The sequence below is a fragment of the Oratosquilla oratoria genome, chromosome 18 (genome assembly GCF_046742065.1).
Source record: "Oratosquilla oratoria isolate Oo_2021 chromosome 18, ASM4674206v1, whole genome shotgun sequence".
NCBI classification, from domain to species: domain Eukaryota; kingdom Metazoa; phylum Arthropoda; class Malacostraca; order Stomatopoda; family Squillidae; genus Oratosquilla; species Oratosquilla oratoria.
In genome coordinates, this window is record NC_134794.1 from 61,534,968 (window position 1) to 61,557,430 (window position 22,463).

Consider the following 22,463-nt stretch of genomic DNA (forward strand, 5'->3'; position numbering starts at 1 on the left):
CATGGACCCGGGTGAGGACCGAAAGGGATCCGAAGGACCCGACCGGGAACCGAGACGACCGAGAACGGACTCGGTTGTTCTTGAGAACAGGAAGAACAGAGAAAAGAGATGTTCTTCCTGCAGGTGTGTGTGTGAAAAAAATCATACAATTCTCGCGGCAGTGGATTGAGGGTTGTCAGCGCTTGGGATGATGCTCACGCATGCCCTCTTCTCCTGAGAAGACAGGCTCTGATAGACACGTCACTATGTGCTCGTGTCGGCCACTGATCACTGCCAAATTTGAAAAAAAAAAAGAGACAAAATGAACAACCTGATTTCTGTGTGTGACCTGAGGGTCATTTTTAGAGCCATACATTGACAAATTTGGGTACATATATAATACATATATTTTACTGTATATACTTTTATATGCATATATTTATGTAGATATATGCAAGCATACCCACACACACACACACACACAACACACGGTTATTACTATTACTACCACTACTACTATTACTACTACTTCTATTACTACTACAGTGAAGTGCCTACCATGATATTCAAAATTATCTATGAAATAAACTGAGGTGATATAATCTATACAAGAACCATGGTCCGTTTCTTCCGGGTGTCCCCTAACGGAATGGGATGAAAGGCCCGGAAAGGTTGGGATCGTGCCTAAACTGGCTGGGAAAGCCAGACAGTGACAGGCAGTGTGTCACATTTGTGTCAAGCCGGTGCTCTAACGTGATCTCCCGTGTCATGTTGACACGGAGGGACGTGTCCCCTGTGTCAGATAACGAGCTTCATTGCGTATATAGTATAGTTGGCTTCATACATATATATTCATGAATAATTGTACGTGTGTATGTGTGTACGTAAATGTTACATATTATCCTACCAGATGTATATATTACATAACATTGGTACATTCGCTCGGTTGCACATTCTTTGCAGTACACACACAAAAGTAAACAAATAAATTAATACATATATATAAAAAAAATAGGGGGGTTTGCGTGTACTTGTTTGGAACGTGTTAAAACTAGCGTATTACTATGAATCTGCGTGTAAATTTACACACCTGGCGTGTGCGTCCAGCGTGTGGGTTTAAAAAACCACGTATATTATTATTACAATTTTCTTTATTTCTTCTTTTATTTTTGTTGCTTGTGCAAGCGTATACATGGAACGACAGTCGGCAAATCTGTGTATGCATTTACTGCTTGTGATGTGTGGTGTGTGTGTGTGTGCGTGTGTGTGTGTGTGTGTGTGTGTGTGTGTGTGTGTGTGTGTGGATATGTGCGTCAAAACGCATTATTAATGCAAGACAATGAAGGAACGATTCCCTTCAATGTGTGATGACATTTGATTGTACGAGCGCTGAAAGGCGTCTTCACATGACTTTTACCAATAGATTACATCCTCGAAAAAATAAATAAAGAATAATTAACAAAAACTAAATCAATAATTACCACCGGGCGCGTCCCCGACTCGTCGTATAGAAAGGGTCCAACGTCCCTTTCCGTAGGTACAAGTTTGACACATGTTAGCGACGGTCATGTGTGGACGCCGATTCAGCCCCTCGTTGCACAATGGTGCGTGTTCCTACACTTCCCCTCGCTATTCGTGGGAAGACAACGTGACCATATATATAGAGTGCCAGGGCAGGGAAGGGAGGGGGACGGGGGTGTCACTGCTTGTAATGTTTAATTGGCACTAACCTCGACGGAGGGCCAGGAGTGCCAGACGCGTCCGTGGCACTCGTAGAGTATTTATGTTGACAAATCCAGGTCCCAAAGTCTTACCTGGGGGACCTCGTGTGTCATTTTAAAGTTTAATTATTTATTAGGTTTTCCGCCATCTGAGATCATCGTCGTTTAGGAACGTGATTCATCAAGCTTAGAACTTAACTAGATTATGTCGATTTCGGGGGTGGGGGGAGGGCTGACGGGGGGACAAGGACCCCCCTAGTGTATATACACATAGAGCTTCCATTTTCACCCTACTGCCACCAAGAGATTTTGTTCAATCGAAGTGTGAACAACCAACGTGGTGTCCGTGTTCATCACTGTTCACAGAAACCGTCCAGAGGATGTTCCTCGTTGAACACGAACTGTGATTGAACGCAACTCGGTCTGGCAGGGACCAGACGAGCGACTCTGGCTCCCATTGTTTAGAAGCAAAGCCGCGCACACGAGCGACTATGGCGCCACAGAGTCGCCCGTCTGCTCCCGGCATGGACTTCGATGAGCACGGCTATGTGAGGGTCCTCACTGAGCTCAGGCAGTTCCTCACTTGTTGTTCCTGAAATAAATTTTGTGCGGCACCAAACGAGGACCAAATAAGCCACGTCCTTGGTTCCTTTCATTCACAAATAAACAGAAAAGAGGGGAGACGGAAGGGAGGGAGAGATGGCCATAGAATGAATGAGAGAAATAGAGAGTGAGTGAGAGACTGACAGTACAAACACATGAAATGATACAAGAGGATGCAATGTACATTTTTTTTTTGCCCAGATTCTGCAGAAACGATTCTTTGAGGTATAAAATTCTGTGCCTTTGGATGTTTTGATTCAAACCCATTCATCGATGCTCTTGTACATTATATATATATATATATAATTTTTTTTTTTTGGGGGGGGTGGAGAGGGGAACTCCAAGAACAACTCCAGATCACCACTCAGTTCCGGGGAGCTCTTCACCCATCCACTAGCAACCAACCCCTTTTCCCCTCAACACTCGAAAGACCCCACGTTCGCCCTGCACCTCCACTTGCTAAAACCAAGCCTGTAACTTGAATCACCTAAACCCTTTGTCCTTATCATCCAATATGTAAGTTTCATTTTGCAATTAGATTTTTACATACAATTCACACATACATTTATATGTTTATATATATATACATAATAATTTGTGCACACAATGAATGTTCTCATTGAACACACCCACACAAGCAAGAAACAAGCCACAGGCGTCGTGGGGTGGACGGGTGTGGAAATTAGTAGGGCGATAGATTTACGTGCGTGGTCTAGAGTAGTAACGCCCCCCCCCCATGACAGCCTCCCCATCCCCATCCCCCATCACCAATGTGTACATAGGCCCATGAGTAAAACTCCCCATTCCCTATTGGTGCATGACCCGAACGCTGCTGTCAACAGTCAGGGTCAGTTTAGATAATAAATTGTATCTTTTTAAAACTTCTTTTATTCCAAATCCTTTCAATGATTATAGAAAACTAGAAAACGGAATGCAAATGCACTCGACACCACTCAGGCCAAAGCTACGGGCATCTAGAGGTATGTGGAGTAATGTATGATGAGGTACTCCATTTGTGTTGTGGTTGCACCTGGAACAGTTTCGTTTTGTGACCTTATTCATGCTAAAAAAAAAAAAAAATAAAAAATAAAATAAATAAATATATATATATTGAGTGCCATGTTAGTTTGGAAGAATAGGAATGCCAATTGTTCTGTAAGGTACAATAATCTTCAAATCATTTTAAAATAGGTTTTTATTGAATTGCTACCAACATAGTAGAAAATACAGAATTTGGAAGGAAATATAACTAAAAAATCTATACAAGCTACATCATACATACATACTTTGTTCTTTGTACATTATATCTATGTTATTCTCACTCGTGTCCATACTCAACTATTCTCCCTTACTCTGCACCCTTCTGAGTTTTCCTATGCCAAATTTACTCAAATTTGTCAACTCTGATTTATCTAAAAATTACTGTAGTACACAGAATAAGACAATCACAAAATATCTTATTTATAATTTGGAATAGACCACACCCTGAATGCAATCATGAAATTTTGTAGTGCACCACAGTACTGATAGAGGCAGAATACTATAGCTACATTATGCATTATCATACTTGGAAGCAAAATCTATACGTTCCCTTACCCCGCTACATTTTTACACAAGTGAGATCTGCTAGTCTTGTTCCAGCTATCATCAGATAGTTGTAATAAACTGATGAAATAACTTTTATTTGATAACAGGTACTTGATCCTTTAAGATTCTGCTGATCCCAAAAGTTGTACTATTTCTCATCCCTACTGATTCCATGTATTGTTATGACATCCCGACAGAGGAAATGCAATGTGTACTCTGAAGGCTGCCTCACACACAATCAAGCAAATATTTACAGGCAAGAACACCGAGAGGTAGATCTCTGGCATACTAATGCGATCAATTTCCTCTGTGATGCCAGTATCATCCACCAACATTGTGAACCAACTATTGATGTTGCTTTTCTTATTTTTTCTTTTTGTCATGCCTGGGTGCTGGTGCAGAGGGATTCTGTGTGTGTCGACTTACGGTGGACATTCCATCAACAAATTTGGTCTTAAACAACACATTGGCATTGTTGAACATTCCATCTTTCAGGGAGACTACAATGAACTGGAAAGTAAGAGTTACATATAAGGAAGGTGCGGGATTAAAACCAACATTAAAAGTACATATGTATACCAAGGGCTTTCTTCCCCTGACAAGGGAGGTACCCAAAGTCAAAAGGCATAAACCACTCCCACCCACCCCATCCTCACATACTCCACTCCCATTCACCAACCCTCCCCCCCCTCTTTTCTTAGCTCCACCTGGATGGTAGGTCATCCCTGCATCTCGCCCACTGCCCTGGGTCAGAAGCAATGATGCAAGACACAGCACATCCACAGCAAGGTCACTTCATTTAATTGGTGCCCCCCCCTTCCCTCTCCTCATGCAGAAAAAGAGAAGACAGGGAGACACCCCTTCGGACTGCATTAAAATATCATTCACACATACTCCCTACCCCCCATCCACCCACCCACTCCCTTCCATGCAACACAGCATCATCCATACGCAACCATTCTCCACTCCTATCTTCTGTCTTCTCCTTTCCTTCAACAGACATCCCCCTTTCCCAACGCCTTTTTCACCCCATCTATCCATCTCATCCTTGGTCGCCCCCTCATGTTCACTACATCAACCTCTGCCTTCCACACTTCTTTAACTAATCTTTCTTCATTCATTCTTTCCATCATGTGTCCAAACCATCCCAATACTCTTTCATCAACCCTATCTCCCAACTCCTTTTCCACCTCCACTCTCCTCACCTCCTTGTTTCCAGCCTAGTACACCCTACCATACTTCTCTGGCATTTCATCCAAAACTGTAACTGTCCTTCTTTAGTTTCTTTTTGTGTCCTCTTGTTTCTCTTCTGTCCCACTTTAATAAGTTGTCTCTATCGAGAATTTCCATCTCTTTCATAATTCTGTAAATGGTGTGCGTGGGGGGGGAAAACCATGCAGAATGGTTGTAAATATATGAGCAAATGGGGCAGCCTAACAGAAGATTCTTCTTATATGCTCCGTATATTTCTTAAGGGGAAATATATTTATTCATGTAACAAAGCAATGGGGGTAAAGTGCCTTCACCTGTCAGGCCTTCCTGCATTGCCCCTTGACCCAAGCAGTGTGGTGAGGGAAAGAGATGGTTTTTCCTCCACAAGGTACTACGATGGAAGGAACAACTAATGGGTTTTTGAATAGGTAGGCATATGATTTGACCTGGCCACCTTCCTTGTAAGGGGTCTGAGATGCTTTGGTACATGTACATATCCCTGTGGACAAGGTGCAGGGATGACCCGTCATCCAGGAGGTGCTAAGATAAGAGGGAGGGTGGAGGGGTGTGGAGTGTATTCAGGGATAGAATGGGTGGAAATGATTTTATGCCTTTTCCTTTTTGGCTACCTCCCTTGTAAGGGGGAAAAAGTCTTAGCATATGTATGTATGTACATATCCCTGTGATAACCCTTCATCCACGAGGAGCTAAAGAGGGCAACATAGGTGGTGAATGGGAGTGGGTGCATGCCTTTGAATTAATTACATCTTTTATAAGGGTAAAGGAGCCCCTGGTACATAGACATATAGATAGACACATCCTTGTACTTAAACAGATCCTATGTTCACAGCATTACACGCAGCAGTTATGTTTTAATATCGGTTTGCATACTCAAGACATACCATGTATTAAACTAGGAACTCACCTGTGAGTGTTTAAAATGAGTTTTAAGCATGTTTCCAATATTCTGAGTGTGTGATAGATCCAGGGCTGCATCTACCTCATCCAAGATATAGATTGGAGCTGGTTTGAAGAGCAGCAAAGCCAAGATAAGTGAGAGTGCCACAAGGGACCGCTGCCCACCACTTAGCTCTGTCAGACTCTCCTTCCATACATCACCAAATGCCACCTTCACCTAGACAAGGAAGAAAAATACACAACTGTGGAGTGGCTTGGGCTGGTGAATCAATTACCAGTGCATCAGGTTTTAATTCAGTTATATGCTCTGCTAATTATTAACACAAAAGATCAGTTCCATGCTCTTTCCTCAATATGATCAAAGAAATACTAAACGCTAACCCTTATGATGGGGAGAAATCAACAACTTCCCTAAAGGAGGACCCAAGGACCACTGCTGGGTTACATGTTTCCAGTCAGTGAAAATCTAGGCAACAATTGATTGATAGACAATAAGTAAATATAATAATAATTATGCAAGACTTACTTCTAATCCATCAAGAACATCTAGGCCATCTGGCGGTTGCAACTTAGCCCTAGTGCCAGGCAGCAGACTCCCAAAGATGGAGCCAAAGTCACGATTAACCTGTGGAGGGAAGACATTGTGTCAATAAGGTTAGGAACATATGGATTCACAAGAATGTCGAAATAGTGTCATTACAATGGAAATGCATGATGACAGACCTGATGGAGAAAAAAAATCAGAGAAAAGAATAGGTACATACATATTAACACTTGCTCTCTTACCCTAAGTCCTCTTCTTCATTATATGGAGGATAGCCAATTCAAAACACATACATACATATACCAACAGCCTTTCTGCCCTTACAAGGGAGGTTTTTTTGTTGTTGTTTTTTTGGCTAACTCCCTTGTAAGGGGGAAAAAGCTATTGGTATATGTATGTATGTACAAGGGAGGTAGCCAAAGTCAAAGGCAAAAATCCACTCCCATCCATTTCATCCCCACCTACTCCACTCCCATTCACCACCTCTCCCTCCCTCTTTTCTTGGCTCCTCCTGGATGATAGGTCATCCCTGCTATGGTATAGTGTTCTAAGGGGTCCTGGCATTCGACATGAGCAGGGCACCATAGGATAACAAGGACTCTTTAGGCACAAGGCCCTCATTGATTGAATATGTAGGACGTGGCACCATTTTCCTTCTGCGCAGGGAATATGACATTACCCCCACGTCAGTCTTTACCTATCTGTCTTACTGGGATCATGTAGTTCTCTCCTATTGTGGTTCACTACTGTTCGCTTAACATCACAATAAAGATTCCAAATGTCCCCCTGCATTTCTGTTGCCCACATACCAAGGTGCAGTGAGTAGGATAGTGTTTGCAATTGCTTGCAACGTGCAACAGTGAAACATGGGATGATATGCGAATCAATGGCGCCTACATGAACGGAGTACCGACAGAACTAGACCAACAGGATACAGTGAACACACTGGACTGTGAGTGCGGTGCCAGTTACAGTAAGCATGCACGGGACCGTGCAAAATCGTGTGATAATGATAGTGGCGCTCCTTTGTGCACATAGTGGGGGCGAACAAAGAGGCCTTTGTCCCACTACTCCGCCCTACCAGCTGCAAATGTCACCCTGCACGGGGCCCAGGCCAAAGCAGGCCACGAAAACACCTTCCCAGCCATGTATAAATTGAACAAAGTCCCACCTTTACCTCAAACACACATTTCATAAAAAATACATACATACATATACCAAGGCTTTTTCCTTCTTACAAGGGAGGTAGCCAAAAAGGAAAAGGCATAAAATCATTCCCACCCATTCCATCCCTGCAATACACTCCACACCCCTCCACCCTCCCTCATCTTAGCACCTCCTGGATGACAGGTCATCCCTGCACCTTGTCCACTGCCCTGGGTCAGGAGCAGTGTCGCAAGACACAGCACATCCACAGCAAGGCTGCTTCATTACATCGGCGACCCCCCTCTCCATCCCCCCATGCATAAAGGAGAAGACGGGGAGAAATCCCTTTGGGCTGCGTCAAAAATTGCTCACACATACTACCTCACCCCCCATTTTACATCCCTCGCATCTCAGCATTCCACAGATGAAGGTTGTCCCCCAACACAATCCTTGATTCAAAGGCAATGCAGTGTGATATAGTGCTTACACAATGGGGCCCATCCTCCTCCACTCAAAATAATTCACAAACAAATGAAATTCCTTCCCTTCTATCCTTTGCACTCTTCTCTGCTTTGGCAAACACAACAGCTTAGTGCTTCACTGTTTAGAAACGATGATGATATGTTTTAATATTACCAACTCTTCCCTATCAGGAGGCTAGGATGGTGCCCCTTACAGAGAACTTTGTAGTGTAGAATTTAATGAAACATTCCCTTGGTTCAACTTCACGGGTGGCTAGGCTTGAATATCCCTTCAACCTTCACCACTAGCAATGACACCCTAACCTGGTTGGCCAGAAAGCTTAGTTTGCAAATGAATGGCACAAAACTTAGTTTCTTCCAATTTCTAGGCAAAATCTATATCCTAATAATTTTAGGACCTTGTCTCTAGTTAGAAGTTGAAGTAATCAAAAGAAAGAATCATTATTGGTAATCTGTCACTTCCCCCCCCCCCCAACCTCCTGTCACCAGTTCATAACACTTGGAGGGGAGGATAGAGGAGAAAAGAAAAAGAAAGGAGGAGGAGGAAGAGGAGGAGAATTAGTAGTAGTGTGGGGTGTGGCAGTACTAACTTACAACATGTGAAACTAAGCATTACCTGTTCCCAAGCTTGACGAAGTGCTTCCTTCTTTTTCTCGTCCAGTTCCCGAATCACAGTTTCTATTTTCATTTTGTCATTCTCCACGATGCGTTTTTTCCGCATAAGGTCGTTGTACTGAAAAACAACATCCATTTAATATATCTACATTACCACTAACACATTGGGTTATGACACAGTAACTACATCATATATATATTTATTTTATTTACAACATGAAAGCAAAATTGCATGGGAATAATCTAATTCTGAAACAATTCTCTTTTTACCTGCTCTTCTGCTTTGCCCAACATGTTCATTGCTCTCATGTTTACATTTTTCGATAACTTGGTCTTCGTTTCCTCTAGCTTGCTGATCTTACGAGCAGCTTCTTGTGGGTCATTAGCAGCAAAATCATACCCAGTGTTGGGCTGGCCAAAGAACTTGCGGTCCTCAGCAATCCATTCATGTTCAGCCAACATATGAGACAACTGGAAGTGGAAGTACCGTAGTAAGTAATACAACTAGGTACTGATGCACCTTTATACTTACATTCCATTTTAAACTGGCAAAAATCTTTTACTAATTTTGGTTTGAAATTCTTAATTGTAAGAATTATAGGAGGGTCTGGGAGGAGTTTTCCAACCAGAACCCTATGGTTTGGATCTTTTAATGTGCATGGACGTGGTACAGAGATGGGCAATATGTTTGTGAGAAGAAAGATGGATGCATTGGCATTGAGTGAAACTAAGTTGAAAGGGAAGGGTGAGTTTGACTTTGGGAGTAAAGTTGGGAGGGTGTCATAAATGAAGAGAGGATGAGGGAGAGACGGGATGACTATACTAGTAAGTGATGAGATAGGTAAGCGTGTGGTAGAGTGGAAGTTTCTTCAAGGTTGTGGATGAAGGTGAAACTGGGAAGGGAGATGTGGGTCTTTGTATGTGCAAATGGGCCCGGTAGTGAGAAGAGTGTAAAATAATGGAAGGATTTTTGGATAGATTTAGATAAGTGCATAGAGGATTTAGGGAGAAATGACAATGTTGTGGTATTTGGAGATCCCAATGCTAGGGTAGGAGATGAACCAATAGACAGAGTGGTTGTGAAGTGTGATGTTCCAGGAAAAAATTGTAGTGGAGAGATGATGGTGGAGATGTGTCTAGAGAGTTGATGATAGCAAATAGTGTTTAGGAAAAAAATAGAGTATAACTACACAAAGAAAAGGGTGGTAGATAGGGATTTAATGGGCTATATAGTGGTATCAGGAGAAGAGTAGGAAGAGTTTTGGTTGTACATGTCCTTAGGGGAGAGAGTGGGGTAATATCAGATAATTTTTTGGTGGAAGGTCAGATGAGAGTGAAGGATAAATGAAGAGGAAAAGGACATAAGATAGGGAGGTGCTTAGATTATATACATATACCAATGGCTTCTTCCCCCTTACAAGGAGGTAACCAAAAACAAAGTCATAAAATCCACTCTTATCCATTCCATCACCACATACTCCACTCCCATTCACCCTCCTCCCTCCCTCTCATCTTGGCTCCTACTGGATGACAGGTCTCCCTGCATCTCATCCACTGCCCTGGGTCAGAAGCAAATCAGCAAGACACAGCACATCTACAACAAGGCCACTTCATTTAATTGGCGACACCCCTCCTGTCTCCTCATGCAGAAAAAAAGAAGTCCCTTTGGGCTGCATCAAACCATCATTCACACATACTCCCTCACCCTCCCATCCCCCTATTCCCTTCCATGCATCATCCATACACAACCATTCTCCACTCACCCCTATCTTGTCTTCTCTCTTCCTTCCTCAACAGAGATTCCACTCTTTCCCAATGCTCCTTTCACCCCATCCATCCATCTCATCCTTGGTCACTCCCTCATGTTCACTCCTTCAAAACCTCTTTTACTAATCTTTCTTCACTCATTATTTCCATATGTCCAAACCATCCCAATACTCTTTCATCAACCTTATCTCCCAACTCCCTTTATACCCTAGCTCTCCTCCTCACCTCGTTTCTCACTCTATCCAGCCTAGTAACCCCTACCATACTTCTCAGGCATTTCATCTCAAACATATTTAAACTCTTCCTCTCTTACGCTCCACATTTCTGCCCCATACAGTGCTGTCAGCACAATCACTCCTTCACACAATCTCCTCTTAGCATCCATTCCCTAATGTCTATTTCTCAAACACTTTTTAACCACTTTGGTACGATGACACCTACTTAGGCATCATGAGGCGCGAATGGGTACACAAGGATGCCAGCGTCAGCGTCTTTGTTATATTTTTTTGTAGTTGTACACGAGTTACCCCTGGATTCAGTGAACTGGTTTTTATGCCTTTTTCTTTTTGGCTACCTCCCTTGTAAGAAGGAAAAAGCCTTTGGTATATGTTTTATTACTCAGAATAAAAGAGAATGAATAATAAAGCAGTTACTTTATATTCTATATTGCAAGTAGTGTGATGCCATTCACATGGCAGATGATGTTGCGCATGAGAATATGACTCATACTGAAGTGGTTAATCCACCAAGGCATTTACTTGTTTCTCTCAATCTACATTTTACCTCCACCACCACTTCCTCCAGTCTCTCACCCTTAATACTCACTTCCAATTTGCTGCCATCCTCTACCCTCTTTAAGGCAAACATTAAACAACCTCACCAGCCAGTCCACCATCACTGTACCTCCCTTTTTTAGACACTACTCATAACACCCATCCAATGGTTCACATACCGAAATCTTTTTCTTTCTTTTAGTGATGGAGGAGGGACTGAGGAAGTTGGTGACAGAGTTTGGGAGAGTATGTGATAGAAGAAAGCTAAAGATAAATAAGGGTAAAAGTAAGGTGATGAGATGTACAAGGGGTGAAAGTGGCAGTAGACTGGAAGTGAGCATTAAGGGAGAGTGACTGGAGGAAGTGGATAGTTTTAGATACTTGGGTGCAAATGTGGCAGGAAAAGGTGGAGTGAAGGTGGAGGTAGAATGTAGATTGAGAGAAGCGAGTAAATGCCTTGGTGGATTGAAGAGTGTAATGAGGAATAGACATTTGGGAATGGATGCTAAGAGGAGACTGTATGAAGGAGTGATTGTGCCAACAGCACTGTATGGGGCAGAAACATGGTACATAAGAGAGGAAGAGAGAAGGAGTTTGAATGTGTTTGAGATGAGGTGTCTGAGAAGTATGATGGGGGTTACTAGGCTAGATAGAGTGAGAAATGAGGTGAGGAGAAGAACGGGGGTGGAAAGGGAGTTGTTGTTGTTGTCGTTCCCTAGACTGTCTGTCCGAGCAGTCCCGTCTCCCCAAGGAATGCCATAGCCGAAACTGGGTTTTCCCACAAATCCTTTATAGAGCGTATGTTGTGTTGTTTGCGTGCATGATTGTGTATAATGAAGTCTTCCATTATGTGTTGTATGGTATGGGGTGAAGTGTTACATCCTGGGCAGCTGTTCACAATGCGGTCATCCAGCCTCTTCTGGTAGCTTAGAAGTGCTGGGTGGTGACCGCATCGCAGTCTGGCCAAGTGGACTCTGTCCTTTCGTGGGAGAGAGGATTCAGAAGGGTGGATATCAGGGGGTCTGGCATGCAGCAGTGTGTTGTCTTTCAGTGTGTTAATGGAGCGGTGAGTGATATGATTATGAATATGTTTCCGGAGGCTGGTATTTGGTGGTTGTGGAGGAAGAGAAGAGAGTATCTGTGCGTGATAAAGGTCTTTGGGTGTTGTTTTAATGTTTCTTGGTGTGTGTGGGTGTTCTGCTATGTAGTGTAGCGGATGTAATGTGTTTGTGGTGGCTGCGGCAAGTGTTTGTGTGCCTCTCATGTCGAGGTGGTCCTTGACTTTGAGGACTTTTGTTTAATGGTGTAAATGGTCTGTAGGTGTTGTATTTGTGCAGCCTGTAATTGTTTTTAGGGCTTTGCTTTGTATGATTTGAAGGGTGTTGTGGTGTGTCTCACTGAGATTAGGAGCCCAAGCAGGACTCGCATAATTCAACACTGAGCGTATGCATTGTTTGTAAATTGTTATATTAGTTTCTTTGTTTTGTCCAAATGTTGTTCCAGTGATTGACTTAAGTGCGTTAAGTCTGGGTGTGCATTTGTTTTTTATGTTTGTGATGTGTTGTTTGAAAGACATGGATGTATCGTATGTTACATCAAGAATTTTCGGTGTGTTTGTGTGTGGTATTAGAGTGTTGTTGATGTAGAGATGAGGTATGTATTTGTGTGCTTTTGTCCAGTTTGTGAGAAGTGTTGCTGTAGATTTGGTTGGAGCTATTTTGAGTCTGTTTGTGATGAACCATGTGTTGAGTGTGTCAAGGTATGGCTGGATTATTTCTGCAGCTTTGTCTGTGTTACGATGTGTGCATGTGATTGTTATGTCGTCTGCGTAGGAAGAGATTTGTATTTCTGAGGTGTCTGGCGTGGGTAAGTCATGCATGTGTAGATTAAATAGTGTGGGGGATAGAACTGAGCCCTGTGGTACTCCGTTCTTAATGTTTCTGATGTGCGATGATTGGCCATTATATGACATGTAAGCATTCCTACCTGCCAGATAATTGGCCAGCCATCTTTTGGTGTTATTGTGCATGTCTGTGTTATATATTTTATTTGTTAGGTTGTGGCGGGGGATAGCATCAAAAGCTTTACTAATGTCTAATGTTATAAGAGGTGTTCTTTGGTGGGGCCTATCTGAATTGATGCCATCTAAAATTCTTTGTGTGAGGTTTGTCAGAAGAGTGTTTGTGGAGTGTAGTGGCCTAAAACCGTGTTGTGAGTCAGCAAGGGGAATATGTGGTGTGACAAGTTTAAGTATTAGGCATTCAATGACTTTAGAGGGGGTGCAGAGAAGTGTGATTGGGTGGAAAGGGAGTTGGGAGATAGGGTTGATGAAAGAGTATTAGGATGGTTTGGACACATGGAAAGAATGAGTGAAGAAAGACTAGTAAAAGAGGTATGGAAGGCAGATGTGGAGGGAGTGAACATGAGGGGATGTCCTAGGATGAGGTGAAGGGGGCTTTGGGGAAGAGGGGAATGTCTGTTGAGGAAGGACGGGAGAGGACAGAAGATAGGGGTGAATGGAGAATGGTTGTATATAGATGATGTTGTGATGCATGAGGTGGAATGGGTTGGGGGATGGGGGGTGAGGTAGTATGTGTGAGCAAAATTTGACGCAGCCCAAAGGGATTTCTCCCCGTCTTCTCCTTTTATGCAAGGGGGGACGGAGAGGGGGGGGGGTCGCCGATTTAATGAAGCGGCCTTGCTGTGGATGTGCTGTGTCTTGCGACACTGCTTCTGTCCCAGGGCAGTGGACAAGGTGCAGGGATGACCCGTCATCCAGGAGGTGCTAAGATAAGAGGGAGGGTGGAGGGGTGTGGAGTGTATTCAGGGATGGAATGGGTGGGAATGATTTTATGCCTTTTCCTTTTTGGCTACCTCCCTTGCAAGTGGGAAAAAGCCTTGGTATATGTATGTATGTAGTGATGGTTGGGTTGGCAACTGCCTTTGTAGGAAGAGGTGTTGAACATAACAAATATACATAATCTAGATCTGTTCTAGCAAAAAACCCACCTTGTTTTCTGCATCCTTGGCCTCAGATTTTAGCTTAGCCAACTTATGATCCAATTGTTTTATTTCCAATTGTGCTTCATCAGCAGCCTTCAGAATGTGGTCCTTACGAGATGTCATAGAATTGATCTCCTTGTTCTGGGCACTTAACATTTCCTTCTGCTCTTTGACAGCTGCCTGAGCCTCACTCACACTAGCCTGTGTAATTATGGAAAAGGAGGATTTTAACAAAGATAATGAACAGGCATCACTTTATCCATTCTATATATACACACATATTGTGTTGTAAGAGTGTTTGTTCCCGTTTCTATCCAATTATCATATCAAGCTTCAATATGTTTGTGTGTGTGTATGTGTGTGTGTGCACACATTAACAGAAGCAAATTAGTAGCTTCTAGACTGAAAGCATTATGGCCTCCACCCACCTTGGCTTGTTTGACTTCTTCCTCCAGTTCAGTCAGGTTATTATTGTACTGCTCCATTGCCTGGTCTATGGCAATGATCTGCGCCTTGGTGGATTCCAGGCCACCCTCTAGCTCGGAGATCTCTAGTTTCAAAGCCTCTTCCTCCTATAGTGTACATGGAAGATTTTAATACAGGTTGGTTTATTTTATGGTGAATAGCTACCAATCAAATATGAAAAAAAAAGCAACTCCACATGGTCCCATTGCTCAACAAGCCATATGTCTTCTTGAGGTAAAGCCTCCAGTGATTGATAAAATCAGTGACTGAGAAAACAATCACACTGGGTGTACACCCCTGTGTCACCAAACTTGGCCCCCAGACAGAACCTCAATTTTTAATCATGAGATCTACAGGTGTGCAAAGTGATAGTTCCCAGCTTTCTAAAAGGGGCACTGCAGCAACAAATAAATTCCATCTTCCATATGATAACTTAATAAGCCTGGGAATCCACACATACGCAAAGTCACCTTGTCCTGCATTCCTTATACCCCTATTCTCCACATGGACCAGCAGGTGATAACTGTCGATATAGATCAGGTGGGTGGGCACGGAAAATGAAAATGTTCATCTATTTCAGTCCTATTATATTTTTCTGCACGAGGGGATGGAGAGGGAGGTTGCTGATTAAGTGAAGTGGCTTTGCTGTGGATGTCCTGTGTCTTGCTGCATTGCTTCTGACCCAGGACAGTGGGAGGGATATAGGAATGACAAATCATCCATGAGGAGGTAAGTTGAGAGGGAGGAAAGGGTCGTGATTTGGAGTGGAATGGGTGGGAGTGGGTATATGCCTTTTGACTTTGGCTACCCCCCCTGGTAAGGGGAAAAAAACCCTTGGTATATGGATATGGATATTTCATTCTTGTCACATTCATCCCCTTCATTCCTTCCCACTTGAGCTATCTATGAATGCACCTCATCACTTTCCCTACAGTACTGCTGGTTCATCTCTAGTGTGCCCCTCCCACAGAATAGGTTATCTCACCTAAAGATAATCACTCTTCTTTATATATTTGTTGACCCTGGTCTCTCCTCTAGAAAACACATTGCATTCTGGGAGCACCCATTACTATCAGAACCATACATACATATACCAAGGCTTCTTCCCCCTTACAAGGGAGGTAGCCAATCAGAACCATACTACAACTATTCCTCATTCCCCTCCATTCTCACCTGTTTCTTTGTGTTCCACTGGCTCCTTGTGGTCTCTGCCTTTTTTTTGCACTTCTCCAGTTCTCCTTTGGCAGTCTTGAGTTCTGTCTCCTTCAGGGCCTTGGCATTCTTGATCTTGTTTTCCGTCTCCTTCACCTTTGCAGCGCCCTCATTCTCCATTGTTTTACACCTCTCCAGAGTCTCTTCACATTCCACTATGAGAGAAGAGGCAAAAATAATTAATTAGAAAAAGAGACCAAGGGTCGAAAATTCTACTAAACCAGGAACAGTATTCCTTTTTGAAATGACACATTTGATAAAACTTATATGTTACACAGGAATGGATGGTGGGAAATGTGAAGGCAAGACAGAGAGCACAGATGGAAGGGGAACTATTGGATAGAGTATATCAAAGTGCTGAGGTGGTTTGAGCATAAGATCAAAATCAGTGAAGGAAGAATGGCAGTGTAGGAAGCAGAAGCAGATGGTGTGAACTTGAGAGGTGGATGCATAGGGGCTGATAGGTCTTCGGATGCTAGGAATCTGTCAAGCAGGGAAGAGATTACAAAAGACGGGAGTGAATGGAGAAAGTTAATTAACCTCTTCACTCCAGGGCACATCGCACGTCTGGCAGCATTAGCTGCCCGACGTGCGATGTTGCGTCATAATAATCACATTATAAAAAATAAAGTCAGTGCTCAATTGTTCGTTCTCTTTCACCCGTGAATTTTGATAACCATAGAAAATATGATGAAGCCAGTTTAGAGAGAATGGAGGTTACGTAGGTACGACTACAATAAATATAATCAAGACGCCGACATCGGCATCATCGCGTACCCACTTGCTCCTCATGACGCCTATGTAGGCGTCACTGTATGGAAGTGGTTAATGGATGAAATGATGACATGGTATGAAGGGACGATTTGCTCTGTAAAACTCGAGTCAATGAGGTGGGGTGGGGTGTAACCGTATAATGAAGAAGTAGGAGTAAACCAACTCCAGGTAAGGACCTACTGTGGATGTATCCTGCCTTGCTGAATTGCTTTTGAGCAAAGCTGTTTAGCACAGGGCAAGGATGACCTTTCATCCATGAGGTGCTGAGGTGGGAGAGGATATTAAATGGGTTTTATTTCCTCTAGCCTCTCACCCTTTAACTTCACCTTTAACCCACTGGCACCCTCACCCCTAGTGTATCTCATCACTTTACTTTTGCCCACATTTACTTCACATTTCTTCCTCACATATCAATACTGCCACTATTTCAGTCCATCCTCTCACTCAGCTACAAATGCAGTGTCACCTGCATTAAAGTATCTCTTAGGACAAGTGAGACTCACCCATGGTTTGTTCAAGAGCTTTGACCTCCTCTTCTTGTTGGAAGTGGGTTGTCTGCTGGAGGCGCTGTTTGCAGAGTTCTAATTCGTGAGCCCTCAGGGTATATTGCTGTTTTAAGTTTGAGTATTGTTCTGCGTTGCGCTGAAAGACAGAAATATACTTTTAACCTCTTCAGTACGGGCCAAAATCTCACGGGCAGCATTAGCTGCCAGACGTACGATGTGTCGTAATAATACTCGCATCATAAAATATAGTCACCACTTATATCGATCGTTCTCTCTTTCACCCGTGAATTTTGATAACCATAGAAAATGTGATGAAGACAGTTTAGAGAGTATGTCATTATGCAGGGGCAACTACAATAAATATAATCAAGATGCCGATATGGCAGCCTCACGTATCCTCTTGCTCCTCATGCCGCCTACGTATGCGGCACTGTATGGAAGGGGTTAAACTCATTCAATCACAAATAAACAATATGACTGTCTACAGACATGCTCTACTTTCTAGGCATGGAAATCATCACTAACTTCTTATCAAATGGTGGAGAATCAATTATAATCTGAAAATTACTAATGCACGACTTCTGAAGTATTGGCTGCATGTTATTGTGAGGTTAAAATCTGCTCAGTAGCATGCAGCTGATACTTTAGGGTCTATATGGGGCGACCATATGGACCAGAGCCACACATCATTTTGTCTGTGATTGAGGAAATCTCTATTCAGTGAAGTGATGCTTCTTTATTATACTGCAACTGTCCCTTCATTATACTGTCCTCCTATCCTCAATACTGTCCTGTACCACTTCTCTGAATATTCATTTCCTTATCACCGAACCCTGTGGAGGGAGAAAAGAATACTGCCAAGCGTTCCCACTACTCATAAAAGCCAACAAAAATGGGACGGGGATGGAACTATGCATCCTACCTCTGTAGCCCCAAAGGGTACATTCCTAAACAGGCATGATAGTGGGTAACAAAAAAAAAAAAAAAAAAACTACATTGGCCAGGGGTTCAGGGGCAGAGCCCCCCGGTGGGGGTCAGGGGGTCGCGGGCTTAGGCTGAATCACTAGTAAACAAAGGCATCCAAACTGTTCTGTTGATATTGCTATCGATATAATTCGGCCAAAATAAAATCTACCCCAGTCATCACCTTGCTATACATACACATGACCACACCAGGGCGTCGTTACTTGTGGTGAAGGTCGAGGTGAGGGCGGTTTGAATCCTGCCACCAAGGGTATGGTTCACTAAAATCCATGCTACAAAGCCCTCTGTGAGGGGCACCATCCTAGCCTCCCAATAGGGGGGTGTGTGCGACATTAAACCACATCATCATCATATTCAAACAAGAACACCTCTTGCAATGAAAGGCTTAAATGGTTAACCCCTTCCATACGGTGCCGCACACGTAGGCGTCATGGACTTAGATCTCAGTGGCAGCAGCCAATGCCAGCCGTACGACGTGTTGTAATAATACTCGCATCATAAAATATAGTCACCGCTTATATCGATCGTTCTCTCTTTCACCCGCGAATTTTGAATACCACAGAGAATGGGATTCAGGGCACATTTGAGAGAATGTAAAAACACAGGGGCGACTACAATAAATATAATCAAGACGCCGATATGGCAGCCTCGCGAATACACTCGCTCCCCATGACGCCTACATGTGCGGCACCGTATGGAAGGGGTTAAGCTGTTAATATCTTATTTTTGTATATACTAGTTCTGAGTATGGGAAGGGTGGAGGATTAGTGCATGTCATGACTGGCTACCTCTGTTATAAGGCCTTTTGGTATATAGATACACTAGTTCTTGCAGCTGACTATGTAGCAGAAACAGTGACAATTACTTGAAGGGGTAATTCACCTGTAAGTAGTGTAGCTGTTGTTCAACGTTCGCAAGTTCCTGTGACTTATGGTTGAGTTGGTCCTGGTATTCCTTGACGGCATCAAGCTGTGCAAGGATGCTACCACCTTGCCGTCGTGATCCTGCAAGAAATTAAAACCCTCATAGTACTGAGAATCTGTTTACAATGTGTGTGATACAGCAATGTGCAAAGACATCCTTCTTTCAATGAAATAACTAGCTCATCATGAACACATAAGAACATAATAATGAAGGAGACTGCAAGAGACCATAAGGCCTACACTAGGCAGCTCCGTATCCATCACCACCTGTCATCCCCATCCATAAAGTTGTCTAATCATTTCTTAAATAATGCATTATCATTTGTTTTCTAATGCCCTGGATCCCAGATTTTCCTGTTTTGGTGACTTGTTTTGAGATGTACTGCTCCTCGTTAAATAATTGTGAGGCAAATCCTAGATGATTTTATTGACCTCTGAAGATACATTCTCCCTCACAATGGAATATAAAACATTAGAAAACAAGCACTTTTCTACTTCATTGGGAAATCTACTTATTGACATTCTACTTTGTGCTCCCTTGTAAGGGAGAAAAAGCTTTTGTTATATGTATGTCTGTACTTTATGCTCAGATATGAGGAACAAAAAGTGAGTTTTGGAAAAATGAGGGAGGTGTATGGCATGACTACCCCCCCTAATGAGGGGGAAAAGGCATTTAGGTGCATACATACATATACCAAAAACTTTTTCCCCCTTACATGGGGGGTAGCCAAAAAGAAAAAGCCATATAAATCACTCCCACCCATTTCATTTCCCATATATTCCACTCCCCTCCACCCTCCCTCCTATCTTGGCACCTCCTGGATGATGGGTCATCCCTGCATCCTGCCATTGCATACATAAAATTAATCATTCTATTTATTACCTCCTGTCAGTGTGCCAGCTGGATCAAACACATCACCATCTAGTGTTACAGACTTCTTCATGACACGTGGGTTGAAGGTAACTGTCTTGGCAGTGTCCATATCCCTGCATATGAAAGAAGTGCCAAAAACCCACTCCATAGCTTTATGGAGTTCTGATTCATAACACACAAGGGAAAGAGCTGTTTGTACATTCTCCTTGCCTACCTGTAATGAAAACAATGGTTTACATAAGGTTTGTTCAACTGTAAGTATATATATATATATACATATACACTCATATACCAATGACTTTTTCCTCCTTACAAGGGAGGGAGGAGGGAGGAGGGAGGGAGGGAGGGAGGGAGGGAGGGAGAGAGAGGGAGAGAGAGAGAGAGAGAGAGAGAGAGAGAGAGAGAGAGAGAGAGAGAGAGAGAGAGAGAGAGAGAGAGAGAGAGAGAGAGAGAGAGAGAGAGAGAGAGAGAGAGAGAGAGAGAGAGAGAGAGAGAGAGAGAGAGAGAGAGAGAGAGAGAGAGAGAGAGAGAGAGAGAGGAGAGAGAAAGAGAGAGAGAGAAAGAGAGAGAGAGAGAGAGAGAGAGGAGAGAGAGAGAGAGAGAGAGAGAGAGAGAGAGAGAGAGAGAGAGAGAGAGAGAGAGAGAGAGAGAGAGAGAGAGAGAGAGAGAGCATAAAATCCACTCCCATCCATTCCATTCCCACATACTCCTCTACCATTCACCCACTTTCCTCCCTCTTATCTTGGCTCCTCCTAGATAACAGATCATCCCTGCATCTCACTCACTGCCCTGGGTCAGAAGCAATGTAGCAAGACACAGTACCTCCACAGCAAGGCTGCTTCATGTAATCAGCAACCCCCATGTCCCCCCATGCAGAAAAAGAGAAGATGGGGAGAAATCCTTTTGGGCTGCATCAAAATATCATTCACACATACTCCCTCACCCACCCACTCCCTAACATGCATCATAGCATCATCCATACACAACCATTCTCTACTCACCCTTATCTTCTGTCTTCTCCCTCCCTTCCTCAACAGACATTCCCCTCTTTCCCAATGGTCCTTTTACCCCATCCATCCATCTCATCCTCAGTTGCCCCATCATGTTCACTCCCTCCACCTCTGCCATCCACACTTCTTTTACTAATCTTTCTTCACTCATTCTTTCCATGTCATCAACCCTATCTCCCAACTCCCTTTCCACCCTCGCTCTCCTCCTCACCTCCTCGTTTCTCACTCTGTCCAGCCATGTAACCCCTACCATAGTTCTCAGGCATTTCATCTCAAACACATTGGTAAGTTGTGATATGAAAAGCCTACTTCATCTGTTTACAATTGTTGCACACTCACACTCAGCAAGGGAAAGCCTTCACTCCCAAATAAATTTGTTATGGCATGAGGGGGTAGAGAGGAATACATTCATACCAAGGGCCCCTTTCCTCCTTATAGGGGGGGTGGCCTAGTCAAAGCATGCACCCATCTTACACCCAATCAAACCCTTTCACTTCCCCTCCCATCTTTGCACCTTGTGGATGAAGAAGGGTCATTACTATTTCCCACCACAATGGTAATGCAGTGAGGCACAGGATTTCTACCTCACGGGAAGGGAAACAAATTGGTGAAAAGACAAAAAAATAATAATAATAAAAATAAAATAAATAACAAAACTAAATGAATAAAATAAATAAAATCAAATTGTGGTTTGGGCACACTGAAAGAATAAACAAAGATATACAAGCAAAAAGTACGGTAAATGGAAGCAGATGGAACAAACTTGAAAGGAAGACCAAGGACAAGGTGGATGGAAGGAGTCGAGCGGCCTTGGCTGCACGAGGAGCGTCTGTGGAGTAGGGCATGATGTGCGCATGGAGGAAGATTGTGAATAATAAAGGGATGATAAACCTTGAAAGGATGTTCCCATGTGTGCTTTAAATTATATTGAGTGAGTGAAAATGGTACGTCTTGCTACACTACTTCTGACCCAGGGCAGTGGGCAAGATGCAAGGATGATCTGTCATCCAGGAAGAACCAAGAAAAGTGGGAGGGAGGGCGGGTGGGGTGCTACATGAGTGTCTGGTGGGTGGGGATGAAATGGACGGAGTGGAATTATGCCTTTTGACTTTGGCTACCTCCCTTGTATGGGGGAGAAGCCCTTGGTATATGTACGTATGAGAAAGGCTATCTCCCTTATAAGTGGGAGGAGGCCCTTAGTATATAGATAAATAGGGATAGAATGGGAAGTTGCCATATAATGAATCTGGTAGTACACCAGCCTAGTTGTCAGGCCCTGCTGTGAAAGTAGTGTCTTACTGCACTGCTTTTGACCCAAGCAGTATAGCAGGGTACAGATATGACCCTCCATACAAAAGCTTCTAA

At 43.3% G+C, this 22,463-nt stretch overlaps 2 protein-coding genes across 5 annotated transcripts in view; one reads left to right on the forward strand and one right to left on the reverse strand.

Annotated features, from left to right (window-relative positions):
* Positions 1-3,184, forward strand: part of mspo (M-spondin) — a 162,384-nt gene extending 159,200 nt beyond the window's left edge. Inside the window, exon 7 of the mRNA XM_076202208.1 lies at positions 1-3,184. This exon is cut by the window's left edge and continues 503 nt beyond it. The gene's annotated coding sequence lies outside the window, so the exon portion shown is untranslated.
* A 296-nt stretch (positions 3,185-3,480) lies between these two features.
* The window catches only part of SMC2 (structural maintenance of chromosomes 2), a 43,629-nt gene continuing 24,646 nt past the window's right edge, over positions 3,481-22,463 (reverse strand). For all 4 annotated transcript variants that reach the window (XM_076202209.1, XM_076202212.1, XM_076202211.1 and 1 more), the window contains exons 14-24: positions 20,098-20,302; positions 19,174-19,295; positions 17,305-17,443; positions 15,989-16,182; positions 14,779-14,922; positions 14,357-14,551; positions 9,078-9,278; positions 8,809-8,925; positions 6,547-6,645; positions 6,028-6,237; positions 3,481-4,400 (exon numbers count right to left, since the gene is read on the reverse strand). In XM_076202209.1, coding sequence (XP_076058324.1) covers positions 4,254-4,400; positions 6,028-6,237; positions 6,547-6,645; positions 8,809-8,925; positions 9,078-9,278; positions 14,357-14,551; positions 14,779-14,922; positions 15,989-16,182; positions 17,305-17,443; positions 19,174-19,295; positions 20,098-20,302 — 1,773 coding nt within the window. In that variant the 3' untranslated portion in view covers positions 3,481-4,253. The remainder of the gene's footprint in view (positions 4,401-6,027; positions 6,238-6,546; positions 6,646-8,808; positions 8,926-9,077; positions 9,279-14,356; positions 14,552-14,778; positions 14,923-15,988; positions 16,183-17,304; positions 17,444-19,173; positions 19,296-20,097; positions 20,303-22,463) is intronic.